At 43.4% G+C, this 19,646-nt stretch overlaps 2 protein-coding genes across 22 annotated transcripts in view; one reads left to right on the forward strand and one right to left on the reverse strand.

Moving 5' to 3' along the window:
- On the reverse strand, positions 1–9,674 carry DYDC2 (DPY30 domain containing 2). Of its 4 annotated transcripts, none has more exons than XM_086381748.1 (6): positions 9,564–9,674; positions 7,394–7,562; positions 4,821–4,957; positions 4,152–4,307; positions 3,834–4,004; positions 1–527 (listed from the first exon to the last, which is right to left on the reverse strand). In XM_086381748.1, exons 4-6 carry the CDS (start codon positions 4,296–4,298, stop codon positions 264–266), a joined length of 582 nt encoding a protein of 193 aa, XP_086237874.1. In that variant the 5' UTR covers positions 4,299–4,307; positions 4,821–4,957; positions 7,394–7,562; positions 9,564–9,674; the 3' UTR covers positions 1–263. The 4 variants fall into 4 exon arrangements, 3 of the variants coding, with proteins under 3 accessions (XP_086237874.1, XP_086237875.1, XP_086237873.1); XM_086381749.1 differs by lacking the exon at positions 9,564–9,674 and adding an exon at positions 9,379–9,506; XR_015156725.1 differs by lacking the exons at positions 4,821–4,957; positions 7,394–7,562; positions 9,564–9,674 and adding an exon at positions 1,508–1,714 and having other exon boundaries at positions 4,152–4,319.
- DYDC1 (DPY30 domain containing 1) overlaps positions 9,559–19,646 on the forward strand; it is a 23,986-nt gene continuing 13,898 nt past the window's right edge. For 3 of the 18 annotated variants that reach the window (XR_015156723.1, XM_086381742.1, XM_086381734.1), the window contains exons 1-5: positions 11,137–11,241; positions 12,497–12,970; positions 13,064–13,201; positions 13,290–13,459; positions 17,289–17,390. Coding sequence is in view for 14 of the 18 variants with exons in the window: in XM_086381742.1 (XP_086237868.1) it covers positions 13,313–13,459; positions 17,289–17,390 (249 nt within the window). In the remaining 4 variants the exon portion in view is untranslated. Of the gene's footprint in view, positions 9,867–11,136; positions 11,242–12,496; positions 12,971–13,063; positions 13,202–13,289; positions 13,460–17,288; positions 17,391–19,646 lie in introns of those variants that run through there. The other 15 variants (XR_015156721.1, XM_086381739.1, XM_086381732.1 and 12 more) reach the window with 10 other exon arrangements.

Raw genomic sequence — 19,646 nt, forward strand, 5'->3', positions numbered from 1 at the left:
TTTAGTTACTTATTTTAAATCTTTATTATGAGTTTATTTTACCCTATACATAGTTCAAATCTTCACACAATTAAGGGGTTTTCATGGTTATCAGGATGAGACTTGGGTTGGAGAGTCCCTGTAGACACCTCTTTCCACAACCTCTCATATCTTGGTTTAATCCACATAGCTAATTATCTTCAAGTAAGAGCTCTTTGAGTTGGCCACTTTCTCAACTTGCAGCTTTGAGAAAAGCATCATTAGAATCATCTGCCTTCTACAACCTAGGGAGGAGACTCAGAGCCAGGATGAATTTCAAGAGCAATTTCATGCTGAATAGCCTGGTAATTTATTTCTTGTGGAGTTCCAGTGTTCAAGTCAACCTGGCTGGAGACAGATGGCTCTGAAGAAGGGCTCTGTTGCATTCCTGGAATCATATCTGAAGTTCCTGGCAGGGATTCCTGCTTCAAGGGTTCCTTCTCAAAGGCTTCTGTGTTCTCCTGCATGAATTTAGTCTTCTCCAAGGAACTTGCTACAGATATCAGTGGCTAAATAAAAAGCAGAGGAGCAAACAAAGTCATTCACAGAGACTAAACATTCTCGGCATAGCAGGAATACAATATTGCCATTTTCAAGCTCAAGTCTGAGCAAAACTGAAAAAGACATTATCCAGAAAAGCATAAAACAAATCTGACAGTTTCAAGATAATTCACCAATAATTTAACTGCCAGACAGGGCAAAATTCAACACCTTTTAAAGAAAAACTACAAAGTCTAGATGGCCTATACAGTATCACATACAAAGTTCAGCACACAGGTAAATAATTACTAGACATGTGAAAAAGTAGGAAAATGTGAACCATAATCTGGATAAAAAATATTTACTAGAAAGAGACCTCAAAATGACAAAGATGATGAGATTGGCAGACAAGAACTTAAAAGTGATTACAGATTTAAAGGAGAAAAATGGCCATAATGAGTGAAAAGATAGGGTATATCAGCAGAGAAGATAGGAGCCAGAATGGAATTCTAGAACTGAAAAATAAACTGTCCAAAATGAAAAAAAAAATCATTAAATACCTAAATAGGATATTGGACATTGCAGGAGAAAGGATCAGTAAACCTGAAGACAGATCAATAGAAATTATCCAAATTGAAGCACAGAGAAAAAAAGATGGAAAAAATGAATACAGTCTCAGTGACCTATGAGACTCAAGGAGACATCAAGCATGCATGTAATTGCAGTCCCTGGTGAGCTAGGAAACCTTGGAGCTTAAGTTCTACCCCCAACTTCGCCCACTGTCCAATCAGCAGTGGACCCTGTGAGGCACTGCAGAGAGGTCTGTGAAGCACTTGCCCACATGATCTCTAAGACCCTTCTAACTCCAAAGTGCTATGAATGAATCTGTGCAGCACATCTACATATTGTTTCCCATAAAAACGTATTCCTGAAACATAAAGATCTGAAACATGGCTCAGATCTTTATAACAATGGGGTTTTCAGACTTAGAAACAGAATAATGACTTACTTAGCTAAAAGATGCCTCTGCTTAATGAAGAGAAACCAATACAAGGACAACTTTTGCCCGTTTTCTTCTAGGTCTGACTCAAATGCTATCTTCTCTGTGAGTCTCTTCTTGATTCCCGTAATTTGATGTGATCTCTACCACACAGAGTGCTCTGTTTCTACTTCTCTTTGACCCACGCACTAGACCAACAGTATTCAATCTGGGGCACTAAAAGCAATGATGGTTTAAGATATTTAGGAAAATCTTGCAAAACTTTGAGTACAGGCGTTAAAATCCATGAGTTAAATCAGCAGGCCTTCTGAAACCCAATGCAACCCATTCTGGGCCTATTTCAGGTAAGTTTTACAGTTCTACTGATGAAATCTAAAGGTGACAGCAGCAAGGAACAGTTTGCAATTCACTTGGAGCCAACAAGAAACCAGAACTTAGACTGTTATTCTATTTGATGTACCTCCATAGCTTCCCTTGTGGCTCAGCTGGTAAAGAATCCATCTGCAATGTGGGAGACCTGGGTTTGATCCCTGGGTTGGGAAGATCCCCTGGAGAAGGGAAAGGCTACCCACTCCGGTATTCTGGCCTGCAGAATTACATGGAGTGTATAGTCCAAGGTGTCACAAAGAGTTGGACACGACTGAGTGACTTTCACGTCACCACCTCCTCACCCTTTATCTAGCTCTTTCAATTTGTACCAGGATGTGGCTCTCCCTTGCCCTGTAAGCATTAAGCTTTTTTTTTAGACTCCTGTTGGGTTCCCTTTGCTTCCTTCTAACAAAGGGAATAAATTTCCATAATTACAATTTGCTCGTGAACTCTTTCCTAAAACTGAGAACTTGCTCCCAATCCAGGCATCAGGCTGGCTCTCATTTCCCTGACAATTGCCAATTGTCTCACACTTGGCAAAAGAAGAGCAAACCTTTTGTCCATCCAAATCTTTTAAGGAGTACACTACAGGGTGTGAAATCTGAGTGCAACACAGAGGAACAATTCAAAATACTGATGTGAGCAAAGTTTTCCATCATAAAACCAGGGTACAGTTTTGGGAGTCTTTCCTTGACTTGTATATTTACATTTCCATTAACAGTGAAGCCAGGTGTTAGAAAAGGATTAGCGTGGGCAACCGAGGTGATGACAACTTTTGCTTAATGATCGCACCTCTACCATCTCCCAACAACTGCTCAAATGATGAACTGTTCCTGAGGGAGGGTTCCTTCAATTACTGCTTTCAGACTGTAGTAGGAAACGATCTTTCTTTTGATCTACATGTAAAATATCCAGACTTTAAAATAAATCTATTAATTTTGAGGAAAGCTGAGCATGTTGATATAAATGTACACAAAGCTTAATATTTTCATCAAAATTGGCTTTGGAAACTAGCCAAAGCTAATAAATTATATAAGACTACGTTAAAGATTTTCATGCACAGGAATACAGAGATCGTTACAAAGATGTCAGATATCAAGTTCAAGAAGTCAATCTGCTCTCCAGGTGTCATGTACTTTGCAGAAAGCACAAAATGACAGATGGTGTTTTTCAGAAGACTGTGGCAAAAATTGTGGGAGATAAAAGATAAGCTTGTCAGACTAATAAACACAGAGTTGTTGCTAACTATTCTAATAATTCATGACCACTATTAGAGCATCACAGGAGATATCTTGTGGCTTGATACATAAATGCTGCTGCTAAGCTGCTAAGTCACTTCAGACTTGTCCGACTCTGTGTGACCCCACAGATGGCAGCCCACCAGGCTCCCCCGTCCCTGGGATTCTCCAGGCAAGAACACTGGAGTGGGTTGCCATTTCCTTCTTCAATGCATGAAAGTGAAAAGTGAAAGGGAAGTCACTCAGTCATGTCCGACTCTTCGTGACTCCATGGACTGCAGCCTTCCAGGCTCCTCCGTCCATGGGATTTTCCAGGCAAGAGTACTGGAGTGCAGTGCCATTGCCTTCTCCAGATACATAAATAGTATATATTAAATTAGTTAAGTAAACAGTATATAACATAAAATAATATATCTGAAGTATATACTGGAAACCATATGTGGTTTCTGAAAAATATTTAGTAATTTTTTAAAAGAATTCAAAGAATCTTGTATGAAAATACATTTGTTCCAAGTGATGCTTTAGATTTTTCTAAACTCTGGTTTTTTAAACCAGTAACATGCAAGGTATTTCCTGAAATCTAAAATGCCTTTAAGCATTTTGTTCATTGACAAGGATTTTATTGACAAGGATTGTCAGTAAGATTGATTTACATACAAACATATGACTGTGGAGGGAAAGTAGGTTTGGGGAACCTCAGTGCACTCCGTGCATTTCCTGGTACCCACCACGGGATGTGGGTGTGTGCCCACTGTCGAGTTTCTCCTCCCTAGCTGGTGGTGACACTTTTCACACTGCTCTTGAATCGCACGTTCTTCTTGCTTCAGCATTTCTGCCACTCTGGTTTCTTTGAGGCTATTTTCATATTCTCTCTGCAGCTGGATCTTCTCTTGTCTATCCTGGGGTGATATGACAGAGTAGAGTCTGGTCAGTCACCGGAGGCATGGACCCTCCCCAGGGCATCTCTAGAGTCCTGCTTTGGGTTTCAGGTTACTATGAGAAAGCTCACAGCCCTCCCCAGACTGACCTAGCTCTCATGCACCCACCTTTTCTTTTGCTTTCACCGTTTTCCTGTAATGATAAAGCCAGTGAGCCAGGTACTCTATGGGGTCACTGGGCTGAACCATCGCCACTTCTGCCAGAGCCTGGGCCAGGCGATTTCCAAAGCACCTCTTCAGGTAATTGGTTTCCATCCTGGCGGGCTTGGGAAACATCAAAACAGGGTCACAATCTAATTGGACTTAAAACAAAAAAAATAGACACAGTCTAACCAATGGAGATTCATTTGGGGACAAAAGTGAGATGTTTCTGGGAGCCCATCCTTCCCCCAAATTACCAATAAATATATATGCACTTGCCAATAGCTCTTACATTCAAATGAACTTTTTTCTCAAGCTTTCCAGCTGTCCTAGGTCACAAAATAGGTCCTGGGGTTCATCTGGCCAGGAGCTTGGTGGATGGGTATTTAAGAGTGGCTGAGGCCTCCACTTATCCACACATCTCTACTCTTGAGTAGGAAGGAAATAGCTGAGCAGGCAGGAGGGTGTAAGAGGGTCTCTGGGCACCTAGCAAGCCACACTATTGTGAGGTTAAAAGCTACAGTCATCTATGACATAGATAAGACAGGCTTATATATTTCACCACGGACCACTGAGAAGCCCTGAGGCAGAGAGGGAGGGAAAATGCCTGGCACTGTAGCTACTGCCCAGGGCTACCTGAGCAGAGGTGTATGCAGCAGGAGGAACACAGACTCCAAGATCAAACAGACCAAGTTCCAGCCCTGGGTCTCCTGTTTATTAGCTGTGTGATCTTCAGCAAGTTACCAAGTCTCTCTGAGCCTCAGCTTTCTGATCTAGGAACAGAATAACAAAAATATGTATTTCATAATTGTGAGGATTAGAAGAGATACTAAATACATGTGAAGCACATAGCTTGGCGAGTAACAAATATTTACTATTAGCTGTTACAGTGGAAGATTGTGACATGAAATCGCCTGGCACCCAGCCTCTTCCTGACCATCTTCATATTTCTGAAGCTGACACATTTTAACTCCAAAAGAGCTAATAATAAAGTGAATAATAGGCTTAGATCAAGTCCTAACATTTTCTGGAGGCACTTTACAGTTTAAGGAGGGAAAGGTAAGTAGATTGATAGATATGAATATGGAAAAAAATTCCTAGCTCTTTGCACTGCAAAGGCCTAGAACCCAAAACACCTCAGTAGCAATGAACACACAGAGTCTGCTTTTTTTTAAAAATTGAAGTATAGTTGATTAGTAATGTTTTAATTTCTGCTGTACAGCAAAATGATTCAGTTATACACATACATTAAAATACGTATTCTTTTTATATTCTTTTCGATTATGGTTTACCACAGAATATTGAATATAGTTCCCTGTGCTATACAATAGGACTTGTTGTTTATCCATTTTATATATAATAGTTTGCATCTGCTAACCCCAAGCTCCCAGCTCATTTCCACCCACCACCCACCCCACCCACCTAGCCTCAGATAGAATTTGCTTTTAAATAGCCTTAACAATTTAAAAGGAATCAGGGCTCCTTGGAGAAAGGACCAAGATCAAGGCAGGAAAAGTCTAATAAACCTGGAATATTTTGCTGTCCCCCCAAAATAAGAAAATGCTAAAAAATAAAATGGTTGGGGACAGAGGAGTCAGCTTGAAGGGTCTGCTGCTGCTGCTGCTGCTGCTAAGTCGATTCAGTCGTGTCTGACTCTGTGCGACCCCATAGACGGCAGCCCACCAGGCTCCCCCATTCCTGGGATTTTCCAGGCAAGAACCCTGGAGTGGGTTGCCATTTCCTTCTCCAATGCATGAAAGTGAAAAGTGAAAGGGAAGTCGCTCAGTCTTGTCCGACTCTTATCGACCCCTTGGACTGCAGCCTACCAGGCTCCTCCATCCATGGGATTTGCCAGGCAAGAGTACTGGAGTGGGGTGCCACTGCCTTCTCCATTGAAGGGGCTATTACTAGCCAAATCTGAAGTAATTTGGCCACCAAAATTAGTAATGACTGTTGTTATTGTTCAGTTGCTAAGTCGTGTCTGACTCTGCAACCCCATGGACTGCAGCACACCAGGCTTCTCTGTCCTTCACTAGCTCCTGGAGTTGGCTCAAACTTATGTCCATTGAGCTGGTGATGCCATCCAACCATCTCATCCTCTGTTGCTCCTTTCTTTACTTGCCTTCTATCTTTCCAAGCATCAGAGTCTTTTCCAATGAGTTGGCTCTTTGCATCAAGTGGCCAAAGTATTGGAGTTTTAGCTTCAACAATAATGACTGTAATGGATTATAATCAACTGAATAAAGTAAGAATCCATGAGTCCATATAAGAATAAATTACTGAATGGGAGAGCAGGCAAATTCTTTCATAAAGAAGAATGCCAGCTAATAAATGTGGAAAGAAAAATGAAATTTTAAAATATTTTGTGATGATCATAGTATAACTGAAGCAATCATCAGTGAACACTAAAACTTAGTGAATATTTGACAAGGAGTAGGATATTCATATGGAGAAGGAAATGGCAACCCACTCCAGTGTTCTTGCCTGGAGAATCCCATGGACAGAGAAGCCTGGTAGGCTGCAGTCCATGGGGTCGCACAGAGTCGGACACGACTGAAGTGACTTAGCAGCAGCAGGATATTCATATAGTCCCAAAGTTTCTCTCCACAAATTATGGATTAACTCCAAAAAGAAATACAGAAACTTCACAGTGGTAAAACCTGAATGTTAACCAAATGATCAAAGGCACAATGTTAACCAAATGATCAAAGCAAACATCACCCATAAAGGGACAAAATAACATTATGTGTCTCCTGATGTGATGCACTTTGTCCTGGGACACAATACATTTCTGTAGGTTCTTGCCCCAAATGCAAAACTGGAATCTGACATCAAACAAAGCCAAGTTGAGAGAAAGTCTGTAACTGGGGTATACTCTTAAAATGTCAACATCAGGAAAGACAAAAAAGATGAGGCACTGGTCCAGATCAAAGGAGCCTAAACAGCCATCCCAACTAAATTCAATATATGATCCTTAGTTGGATGTAGACCAGAAGATAGAATTCTGTAAAGGACATTGTTGGAAAAACTGAATGTGAACTGTAAGTTCCATAATAGAATTGTATCAAGGTTAAACTTCCTGGTTGTGGTAATTCAAATATGAGTAAGAAAATGTCCTTGTCCCTAGGAAATATACAGTGTGTCAGGGCAGAATAATGGTTCCCAAAGGTGTTCACAAAGTAATACCTGGAATCTATGAACTACGTTACCTTATATGACAAAGAGGAGTTTGCAGACGTGATTAAATTAAGCATTTTTTGTTTTGGGGAAATTATACTGGATTATCCAGGTATGCAGGCTTTCCAGGTGGCTCAGTGGTAAAGAATCTGCCTGTCAGTGCAGGAGATGTGGCTTCAATCCCTGGGTCTGGAAGATTACCTAGAGAATGAAATGGTAACCCACTTCAGTATTCTTGCCTGGGAAATCCTGTGGACAGAGGATCCTGGTGGGTTATAGACCATGGAGTCGAAAAGAGTCAGACACAATTTAGCCACTAAAATAACAACAAATCTAGGTAGGCACAATGTAATCACAAGAGTCTTTCTAAGAGGGACACAGTAAAGTCAGACAGGGTAGCAGGAGGCGTGGTGATGGCAGCAGAGGGAGAAAAGATGTGATTCAGGACCATGAGCCAAGGAGGGTGGGTGACCTCTGGAAGCTGGAAAAGGCAAGGAAAGGGATCTTTCCTAGGGCATCCAGGAGGAACCAGCCCTGATGAAACACTCTGATGTTAACCCTGTACGGTTCATCTTGGATCTCAAACTTCAAAAACTGTAAGATAATAAGTGTTTAAAGTCACTACATTTGGGGTAGTGGTGAAGGGTGGGATGGGAATATGTGGTGGCTCCTTCTGCCAATCTGTGACTAATGCACCTGAACCAAAGCACCCAAATAAACTACTTTCTACACCCCATCTCATCAAAGTATGGTCCACAGTCAGCAGCATTGCATCACCTTCGAGTTGTTGAAATGCAGATTCTCAGGTCCCACCTCAGACTTACAGAATGAGAGTCTGCATTTTAACAGAATCCCCAGGTGATACACAGTCACAGCTCTCCTTTGCCTTAATCCCAGTACACCTACCCTTCCCAGGGGGCAGAATCACCAAGTTTGGAGCAGATAGTTCATCCAGTTTGCCACACTTACTGCAGTGTGGCAGCCACTGAGGACCAAACGTTGCTGAGCCTTCCGTCTGTCAGCGCTCATGCTGGCACTTACTATCTCAACCAACATTTAGTGAAGCATCTCGTGCCCAGCACTGCCCCACATAAACTGAAACAAGACATGGGAGAGGCTAGTCAAGAACTGTGCAAAACAACTAGCCCAGGGAAGGCTGCAGATGGTGGGGGAGATGAAAAAGGTTGGAAGACTTCCTGGAGGTGGGGGCACCTGCGCTCGTTCTGAAAGGAGTGCCAACTAAAGAATGTTTCCAGCCAGCTGGCTCCACAAGGACTGAGTCATTAGCAGTTGTTCACTGAGTCACTAACACGGCCTGAAAAGTGTTCAGGGTGGAAGTCAGGGATGAGATACTCTACTCTCTGGGAAAACTGACAGAATAAACCTTCAGATAGAAATTTTCAGGAGAAAAATTTATAAACCCAATTTCTTGCATCTTACATACTTAGAAAAGCAATAAAATAATTAAACTGTGTGTGCTTGATAACTAGCAGTAAACTTTTACCTAGATATGTGTTTGACTGCAGGTACCCGTTCTCCAAATCTCCTATACGCTGACCTCTGCCCTCACCTCTTCCATGCTGAAGCAGTTTCTCAGAGTTGTCTGAGAGGCTGTCTGTAGGGCTATAATCCTCAGTTAAGTCCCCAAATAAAACTGAATTTACAGCTCTTAGATGTGCTATTTCCCCCCCCACCTCGCCCCCCCCCCCCCCCCGCCCCACCGCCCAGTGGACAGGATCCAAGCAGAAGTCACCAGCAGGTGCAAAAGCGCTAGGTTTAGAAAATACCAGGATGTTAGATTGCTACACTCTTCTCTGGCCTTAAGCCGTGCGGGCTTCACCTACAGGTAGCCTTAGCGCACCTCCATTCCCGGCCCCGCCCCGCCCCGCCCAGGTCAGCCTCTGTCCTTGCTCTCTCCGTGTGTACTGTGCTTGCCAGTCTCGCTTTGTCGATTCCTCCTTTTGGCTGGCCCCTCCTCACAGCCTCTAAATTGAACATCCTGTCTCTGCTCACCTACCCTGGTGCTTCCGGCTCTCCATCCAGCACCCTGCACACCTCGGGCGCAGCTTCCTCTCAGCTGCGCATCCTACCTCGCCCCACTCCTCCAGCTTCTCTCTGCAGCATCTACTCCTCCGTACGCTCCCCTCCCCCCTCAACCCCCACCATCGCTCACGCCCCGGCCCGCGCGCCCCCTCGTCTGACCTCGGCCCAGCGTTGTCAGCTTAGCTCTCAGCGCGCACTCTTCTTTCTTTGATCCAGGCAGTCTCCAGCCCAGGGGCGCGCGGGCTCGTTGCCTAGCAACGGGACGCTCTCTGCAGGTAGGTAGGCGCATGCGTCAGGCGCCAGCCTCTAGAATGCCTTTTGGGAAGAACAGCTTCCGGTGCTGGGCTGGGTTCCAGCGGGCAGAGGCAGCTTTGGCCCTTGGACCTACCAGTGGTGCGAGAGAGGAATAGCTCAGCGCAGGGCGGCACCTCTGTGGCTGAGTCCTCCTCCTCCTCCTCACTGGTGAGCAGCGCCGCGCCTTTTGGAGGGGCAGGGGAGGCGGGTCTGGGATAGAAAAGCTACCGAAGCTCTCGGAATCCAGGTCAGGTAAAATTCGGGGTACCCAGTTAAATTTGAATTTCAGAGAAATAAGAAATCACTGTTTAGCACAAGTATAGTAAAGTGTATAATACAAAATCGTTTCTTGTTTATCCGAAATTTTAAATTTAACTGGCCACCGTATTCCATCCCTTCCTCTCCCACTCGGCCGGCTTTATCCCAAACGTGAGCGAGGAACCTCTGTTTCTTCGGACAGCTTCACCAGGCTTAAGGCAGCTGTTTCTGTGGAAATGGGCTTTCTTATGTTGAGCCAAGATGCCTGTTGGTGTGTCTGAAAAATATGCCTTACAACAGGCTGGGTATTTTTGCTGTTTCGTGGAGAGGAAGCAAGCCAAACGAAGTAACTTTGGGTTCTGTTGAGACGATGCAGCCGTTTCTCCTTACCGAGACTATGGTCGTCTTCTCTTGTGTTAGCTTTCTGGAGTTGCAGCAGGAATTTGTTCCAGATTTCCTGCATTGCAGGCAGATTCTTCACTGCCTGAGCCACCAGGAAAAAGTCCTTTAAATTGCTAGTGTGTTTCAAATGGAATTGAGATGTCAGTGTAGTTATTTTTGTCTTTAGAGTATTATCCCATTGAAGAAGTGCAATTAGGATACTATGTTCCATACTCAGTTATAATCATTCTTTTCTCTGTGTGGGTAAGATGCCAGTGCCAGCTAGGTAGGGCATTAAATTTGTGCCGGGTTTTGGTTTGTCTTTATGACAATGTGGATACACAAGCACACATTCTTTTCCCCATAGCAGTTGTTAATACCAAAGAGGGCATACTAGATGCAATTTCTGCATATTGCATCCCTACCCGCCCCCCCCCCCCCCCCTCGCCCACCACGCCACGCCTTCACAGTATGTCCTCACTCCTGGTTTTGGAGACCTTCCTCATTCTCTTTTTATTTGCACAATAATTCATTGTGTGGCTGTACCTTAACGATGGATTCCCAATTTGGTTATTGTTAGTGATAGTGCAAAACAACTCTGTGTATGTATTGTAACAGAGCATAGGGAGCTCAGCCCTTAGAATGCAGCAGTTGCTCTGGACACCCCTTAGCAGGCATTGGTTCGGCTCAGCCATTAGTCAGTACAGGCAGTGGGCCCGCCCATAACCAACCAACCAACCATCAGTGAGTGACCGTTAGTGGTCCTGCTTAACCATTGGTTGTTGCTGCAGTGGGCTTCACCCACAAGCAGCCAACTGTCAGCTACCGTTACTCTGGAGCACAGCTGAGGATCTGTTGGTGGAGTAGAGATCTGTGGAGTGGTGGTCCTCAGGTGCAGAGTGCGGTAAGAGGCGAATCCAGGCTTTCTCCATGGAGCCCTCCAGTTTACCTGGCCTCGGGCCAATGGGCTGGCTGGAGGGCCCAGGGAACAGGCCGGGGGCTCTGTCCTGCAAAGTTTCAGAGCCCTTGCCAGGGCCACCCCTTGGCCTTAGCCCTGGGTTGAGGCAGCGGTGAACCTCTCCCCCATTCCTACTAGCGGTGGCTGCCTGTGGAACCTGTTCCTCCCCACACCCTGCAACTTTTGGGCAGAACATTTACAGGAACACCATTACCTGACCATGATCTGATACCAAGAAGTTTGCAACAACTAACTCCACTCCTCATCTTTCCTAGAAAAGGGCTTGGCTGAGAGCTTTTGGGGACTTTAGGGTTTTTAAGGCATGAGCCACCCAGTTCCTTGCATGGCCCTGCAATAAACCTTTCTCTGTTCCAAACTCTGACGCTTTGGTATTGTTTTGGCCTCACTGTGTGACAGGCATATGGACTTGGATCTCAGTAATAATATCACTTCATATTTTTGTAAGATAGGATCCCAGATGTGAAATTGATGAGTCCAATGGTAAATACATATGTAATTTTCAAGATATTTACAAATCCTTCTCCATGGTGTTATGCCATTTTGTACTCCTATCAATGAGAGAGAGAGTAGGTTTGAGATCTATGAATGGAAATCAAGGGGTCATTGTTTCTACAATTTTGTGCAGAATATTAGGTGCAGTTGTTTAGGGACAGGTCTAGACACACATTCTGTCCCCTGAAATTGCTCCTATCTGAATATAACAGATACTCAGTGTGTATTTTTTGAATAATGAATACATTTCATCAGATTCTCAGAGGAATCTGAATTCCATATGGGTAATTCAAAGGTGATCACTGTTTTCAAAGCACCTGAGACAGAATGGTTACTGCATTCCTCCCACGCTCCCTCTTTCTTTTATTCTTCCTTCCTTTCTTGTCTAAGATTATTCTTGTCCAGATTCATTAGTAAATTGGGACATTACTGAGAGAGTGGAGAAACTCATTCACTTGCCCATGGAGGGCCAGCTGTGTCCACGGTGTGAGTGAGCCATACTTTTTGAGGAGCTAGAGAAACTTGTCCTCTTGTGGGAGGACAGACACATGCATACACAGAGAGTGCTCAGGTAGTGTGACAAATGCTGTGTGAGCTGCTTGGGAAAGGAGGACCGTCTTTGCATTGCCTGGGAGACAGTTATATGAGCCACAGCAGGGAGAAATGAGAGGGGATCGATGTCTTTCAGGTGAGGAAGTATTTTCCAAACTGAGGGGGATTGAGGGTGCCATCACATGTAAAAGTCATGGAGATGGGAACATGCAAGACATGAGCAGCAGGATGGCAAGATCTTCTGTGCAGTTAAAGCCCAGGAGCCAGAACTGATATCTGGAAGTGAGCCTGGAAAGAAAAGTGGAGCCAAAGCACAAGGAACTTCATATGCTATTCTTGGAAGGTTGGATTTTTTTTTTTTAATTCTTTGGCCTTGAGATATTTGGAGTTTTAAAAAATTTGAGGTGGACGATTGTGATATTTTCAAGAAATAACTCTCATGGCTTGCAACGAACATCTTAAGTCATGTAGGATAACAGTTCTGGAATCAAGAGTTGGCTATAATTCCCTCTCCATCATGCACAACCTGTGTGATCCTGGGCTGTTTGCTTACACTCTTGGTGCCTGGTCATCCTCATCTGCACAGTGGGGCTAAGGATACCACATTCAGGTATGCTGTGAGGATTTAGTAAGACATGCATCTCTTGTCATATGGACATCTCACAATAATGAAAGTAACCCTTCTCTGACCCTTGGACTCCAGGGTCCTTCAGGATTTGGAAACTATTCTCGTTGTGGCAACTTTTGTGGAGCCATTTTGGAAACTGCTAGAAGCATCCTGGAGCCAGCTTGCTTGTGCCCTAATGTGCTGATGGCAGGTGCCCATGGCTGGTGACAGAAGGTAAGGCTTTGTTGGCCTCACTGGACTCTGCCTTGACTGTGCCTTCATTGAAAATTTCCTGCACTAATGCAAAACGTTTATCTTTTAGAAGTTTTTATTTAGCAATTAGAAATGGAGTCAGCGTATCTTCATAAGTTTCTTGGGACATGTCTAACTGAAGGCCTTGCAGAAGTGGCAAGGATGCGTCCAGTGGATCCAATAGAATATTTAGCACTGTGGATTTATAAGTATAAGAAAAATGTGACCATGGAGAAACAGGTAAATATGGGTATAGTTTTAAAAAGTTATTATTTATCAAAGAATAGTTGGTTTACAATATTAGTTTTAGGTGTACAGTAAAGTGACTCAGATCTATGTATGTATTATGTACATATATATTTTTTAGATTCTTTTTCCATATAGATTATTACTAAATAGTCAGTCTAGTTCTCTGCGCTGTACAGTAGGTCCTTCTTTACTAATACGTAGTAGGGTGTATACATTACTTCCAGATTCCTAATTTATCCCTCCCCTCTCCCTGAACCTTTCCCTTTTGGTAACCATAGCTTTGTTTTCTATGTCTTTGTGTCTGTTCCTGTTTTGTAAATAAGTCTGTGTGTATCATTTTTTAGATTTCGCATGTAAGTGATATTGTATAACACTTGTCTTTGTGTGACTTAGTATTATAATCTCTAGGTCCATCCATGTTGCTGCAAATGGCATTCTTTTTTTGTGGCTGAGTAGTATGCCTTTGTCTAAGAAGGTGATGGCACCCCACTCCAGTACTCTTGCCTGGAAAAATCCCATGGACGGAGGAGCCTGGTGGGCTGCAGTCCATGGGGTCGTGAAGAGTCGGACATGACTGAGCGACTTCACTTTCACTTTTCACTTTCATGCATTGGAGAAGACAATGGCAACCCACTCCAGTGTTCTTGCCTGGAGAATCCCAGGGACGGGGGAGCCTGGTGGGCTGCCATCTATGGGGTCAATATGCCAGCACTCAATATGCCAGCAAATTTGGAAAACTCAGCAGTGGCCACAGGACTGGAAAAGGTCAGTTTTTATTCCAATCCCAAAGAAAGGTAATGCCAAAGAATGCTCAAACTACCGCACAATTGCACTCATCTCACACACTAGTAAAGTAATGCTCAAAATTCTCCAAGCCAGGCTTCAGCAATACGTGAACCATTAACTTCCAGATGTTCAAGCTGGTTTTAGAAAAGGCAGAGGAACCAGAGATGAAATTGCCAACATCTGCTGGATCATGGAAAAAGCAAGAGAGGTCCAGAAAAACATCTATTTATGCTTTATTGACTATGCCAAAGCCTTTGTGTGGATCACAATAAACTGTGGAAAATCCTGAAAGAGATGGGAATACCAGACCACCTGACCTGCCTCTTGAGAAATCTGTATGCAGGTCAGGAAGCAACAGTTAGAACTGGACATGGAACAACAGACTGGCTCCAAATAGGAAAAGGAGTACGTCAAGGCTGTATATTGTCACCCTGCTTATTTAACTTCTATGCAGAGTACATCATGAGAAATGCTGGGCTGGAGGAAGCACAAGCTGGAATCAAGATTGCTGGGAGAAATATCACTAACCTCAGATATGCAGAGGACACCACCCTTATTGCAGAAAGTGAAGAGGAACTAAAAAGCCTCTTGATGAAGGTGAAAGACGAGAGTGAAAAAGTTGGCTTAAAACTCAACATTCAGAAAACGAAGATCATGGCATCTGGTCCCATCACTTCATGGGAAATAGATGGGGAAACAGTGGAAACAGTGTCAGACTTTATTGTTTGGGGCTCCAAAATCAATGCAGATGGTGACTGCAGCCATGAAATTAAAAGACGCTTACTCCTTGGAAGGAAAGTTATGACCAACCTAGATAGCATATTCAAAAGCAGAGACATTACTTTGCCAACAAAGGTCCGTCCAGTCAAGGCCATGGTTTTTCCTGTGGTTGTGTATGGATGTGAGAGTTGGACTGTGAAGAAAGCTGAGCACCGAAGAATTGATGCTTTTGAACTGTGGTGTTGGAGAGTCCCTTGGACTGCAAGGAGATCCAACCAGTCCATCCTAAAAGAGATCAGTCCTGGGATTTCTTTGGAAGGAATGATGCTAAAGCTGAAACTCCAGTACTTTGGCCACCTCATGCGAAGAGTTGACTCATTGGAAAAGACTCTGATGCTGGGAGGGATTGGGTGCAGGAGGAGAAGGGGACGACAGAGGATGAGATGGCTGGATGGCATCACTGACTCGATGGACATGAGTCTCAGTGAACTCCGGGAGTCGGTGATGGACAGGGAGGCCTGGCATGCTGCGATTCATGGGGTCGCAGAGTCGGACACTACTGAGCAACTGAACTGAACTGAGTATGCCTTTGTCTGAGAAGGCGATGGCACCCCCTCTGGTACTCTTGCCTGGAAAAATCCCATGGATGGAGGAGCCTGGTAGGCTGCAGTCCATGGGGTCGCTAAGAGTCAGACACAACTGAGCGACTTCACTTTCACTTTTCAGTTTCATGCATTGGAGAAGGCAATGGCAACCCACTCCTGTGTTCTTGCCTGGAGAATCCCAGGGATTGGGGAGCCTGGTGGGCTGCTGTCTATGGGGTCGCACAGAGTCGGACACGACTGAAGCGACTTAGCAACAGCAGCAGCAGCAGCAGCAGCATGCCTTTGTATATATGTACCACATTTTTTTTTATCCATTTAACTATCACTGGACTGTTAGGTTGCTTCCATGTCTTGACTATTGTAAATAGTGCTTAAGTGAACATTGGGATGCATGTGTCTTTTTGAATTAGAGTTTTCTCCAGATATATGTCCAGGAGTGAAATTGAAGGATCATGTGGGTTCTATTTTTCATGTTTTAAGGAACCTCCATACTTTTCTCCATGGTGATTGTACCAATTTACATTCCCACCAACAGTGTAGGGAAGGGTTCCTTTTACTCCATATCACCTCCAACATTTATTATTTGTAAACTTTTTGATGCTGGCCATTCAAACTGGTGTGAGGTGATAGCTCATTGTAGTTTTGTTTTGCATTTCTCTAATAGTGATGTTTAGCATCTTTTCATATATATTTTGGCCATCTCTATGTCTTCTTTGAAGATAAGTCTATTTAGAATTTCTGCCCATTTTTTGATTGAGTTGTTTGTTTGTTTTGATATTCAGCTATATGAGCTGCTTGTATATTTTGGAGATTAATTTCCTTGTTGGCTGCATCATCTGCAAATATTTTTTCCCATTCTGTAGGTTGTCTTTTAATTTTGTTTATGGTTTCCTTTGCTGTGCAAAAGCTTTTAAGTTTAATTAGGTCCCATTTGTTTATTTTTATTTCCATTACTCTAGGAGATGGGTCAAAAAAGATATCACTGCAATTTAGGTCAAAGAGTGTCCTGCCTATGTTTTGTTCTAGGAGTTTTATAGTATCCAGTCTTACATTTAGGGCTTTAATCCATTTGGGGTTTATTTTTGTGTAGGGTACTAGAGAATGTTCTGATTTCATCCTTTTACATATAATTGTCCGGTTTTCACAGCATCATTTATTGAACAGACTGTTTTTTCTCCATTGTATATTCTTTCTTCTTTTGTCATAGATTAATTGACCAAAGATGTTTGGGTTTATTAATAGGCTTTTTATCCTGTTCCATTTTGGATCGTCTGTTATAAAATTATATGAGTGAAATAATTGGCCCAGTGTCTTTGCTTTTTAAAAGAAGTTCAATATTATCATTTCTTTTTATTATAAAAATAGTATGTTTATTATACAAAACTGGGCAACATGAAAAAGTAGAAGAAAACAAAGACCTCTATTTAGATTTTTAGGTATTTTTAGGTAGTCTAATCTTTTTTCTACATACTGTCTGGAGTTGTTTTTTTTTTTTTTACACAACTGTGAACAACATTCAATGTGTAACTTTAATTTTATGCTCTTTGTTGAAATAATACATTTTCCCCAATTATATAGTTTCCTAATGGATAGACTATAATTTGCTTTCCTTTCCCTATTGGTGGCAGTTAAGATGCTTTCAAAATTGTGTTTTACAAATTGTTTTATCTGTAATTAGTAATGTGATGCTTTTCTTTAAATCATGCGAGAGACAAGAGGAAATGGCCCAATTGGAGCATGAAAGAGAAGTAGCTTTGATGGAGCAGGAGATGATGGAGAGACTTAGAGCAGAGGAGCTTCTCTTCCAGCAGGTGAGACCAGAGAGTTCAGTGGTGCCAGGAGCCCCAGCGGTGACACCCTTGGTGTGGTGCCCGCACATGAAGGTGCAGAAAACTCCTCACCTCTGGTTGCTTAGATGTGCCTTTCTTATATCTTCAGTGTTATGTTACGTGGTTTCTTTTGTTTAATACTTATTTGTATTTATTTTACTTGGCTGCACCAGGTCTTGGTTGCTGGCACGGGGGATCTTCGTTGGAGACATGCAGACTCTTGGTTGTGACATGCGGGATCTGGTTCTTGTACGGGGAGCGTGGAGTCTTAGCTACCGGACCACCAGGGAAGTCCCTGTATGTGGCTTCCTTACTGGGGAAGAAGCAGTGTGAAGTAGGGGAAACCCAGAGAGTCTGCTTTCACAGAAGCCGAGGGGACAGCATCTCAGTGAGACCTGAGTGGTCAGTCATGTCTGTGGTTGGTCAGGTGAGAACAGAATTGCCAAGTGCTCACTTAAGGCCACTGGTGATCTAGGTGGGAGCAGCTGTGTGGGCTGGGGAAAGCAGGGGACATGGAGATGGTGAGTAGGTGTAGTGCTTTCAAGGAGATTTTCAGGGAAGGGGCTTTCTTTTGTTTGTTTGCTTTAAGGAACAGAGTGGAAGGGGAGTGGTTGATATAAAGAAATGAAGGGGATGTTTACTGGGGTCAGCTTTTCTTGGAGACCAGAGGAAACTGTCTCTGGAAAGAAGATTAGGCAGGTGAAAGTGTCCTTTGATTCAAGGGAAGAGGAGAAAATGGCATTAAGTACATGTGTGTAGGTTTTGTGGAGCAAAGATGAAAGCAGTTTCTGTGTGACCGTTTCTTTTTTATAAAGCAGGGACCATGATCATCTTGGCACCCCACTCCAGTACTCTTGCCTGGAAAATCCCATGGACGAAGGAGCCTGGTAGGCTGCAGTCCATGGGGTTGCTAAGAGTCAAACATGACTGAGTGACTTCACTTTCACTTTTCACTTTCATGCGTTGGAGAAGGAAATGGCAAGCCACTCCAGTGTTCTTGCCTGGAGAATCCCAGGGACGGGGGAGCCTGGTGGGCTGCCATCTATGGGGTTGCACAGAGTCGGACACGACTGAAGCAACTTTGCAGCAGCAGCAGCAGCATGATCATCTACCCAGAATGAGGTGGTAAGGTAGGAGGTGACAGGAGAGTGGTGAAGGTTTGAAATGGTGACTTTGGAGAACTAGAGTTGACCAAGGAAACTTAGTGTTCCTTGGTTGCACTGAATTCCCTGAGTCCAACCAGTCATAATGGGGCCTTTTGGTTTGATTTTGTTATTATGTGATTTTCTCCACTTAGACCTAGGTATACTGGTAAAGATGTGGAGGAGACAGACAGACTGAAGTGAGTTTGGGTTAGTAGGATTGGGGAGCTAAGGATGCTGGTATGAGAATGGTTGAAGAGGTGGGTTATGGACTATAAACCAGATAGGGGAAAGTCCTAGAGTGACTTCTGGACTAATTTAATTTATGGAGCACTTCTAAACCAAATTTGAGTCACCCTTATACTTCTACCATATAGTACCTAACTCTAGAGACTCACTCCAGTTTACCTATTTTAAGAAGGGATTATTTGGGTGTGTGGATAAAAAGGAAAATGTAGACATGGAAAATAGCTTCTCTATCTTGTCTCCCATCCTCAATATTGGGTAAAACATTCTAAGCACCTTAGATGGATATGGCTGTAGAGGCCTTTAATGCTTCTGAGTCTTCATTTTTCAGTCATTGGCTTATTTTTGTGGGGAGGTTGCAAAGTGTTGGATGTCAAATGCGCATCCAAATGGGCAAGTGTCTCCTGCAGTCTCCCCAACTTTGAGTGGGGATCTGCCCTGCATCTTCCAGCTCCTGGAGCTGCATCTGTCCCCTGTCTATCTGAATAAAGGGAACTTCTTAGCAGTTCTCCTTCCCCAAGACAATTAGATCACAGCTGTGGAGATACCCCACAAGAAGATACCCCACAAGAAGATAAAGACTTATTTTCTTTACATTACTTCAATAAAGTTTGACAATACTAGAAACTTTGCTCTGGCTGTATCAGTATGAAGCCACCCACTGTGCATCGAACCCTAAGCATTGTATTGGGTGGAAGATACGGTGATATCCTGCAGAAGGCACAGGGGCTGGTTAAAGAAGTGGATTGATGGGCAGAGAGATGAGAAGAGGAGAAGGGATGTGTGGAGAGATGGACCAGCAGAGAAGCACTTAAAACAGAGTGAGGCTAAGGTGAAGAAAAATCAGAGA

This window comes from Bos grunniens, chromosome 28 (genome assembly GCF_055505025.1).
Source record: "Bos grunniens cultivar Pamir isolate PY7600 chromosome 28, Bosgru_T2T1.0, whole genome shotgun sequence".
Lineage (NCBI taxonomy): Eukaryota > Metazoa > Chordata > Mammalia > Artiodactyla > Bovidae > Bos > Bos grunniens.

Bases quoted from the DNA above. Each gene is read 5' to 3' on its own strand.
- DYDC2 (XM_086381747.1), bottom strand. From the start codon at position 4,319: ATGTTTCCCAAGCCCGCCAGGATGGAAACCAATTACCTGAAGAGGTGC. The intron at 4,005-4,151 runs GTGGGTGCATGA...ATATCACCCCAG, and splicing joins CGGTGAAAGCAAAAGAAAAG to GATAGACAAGAGAAGATCCA. The intron at 528-3,833 runs GTGGGTACCAGG...CTTTTTATTTAG, and splicing joins GCACACACCCACATCCCGTG to CCACTGATATCTGTAGCAAG.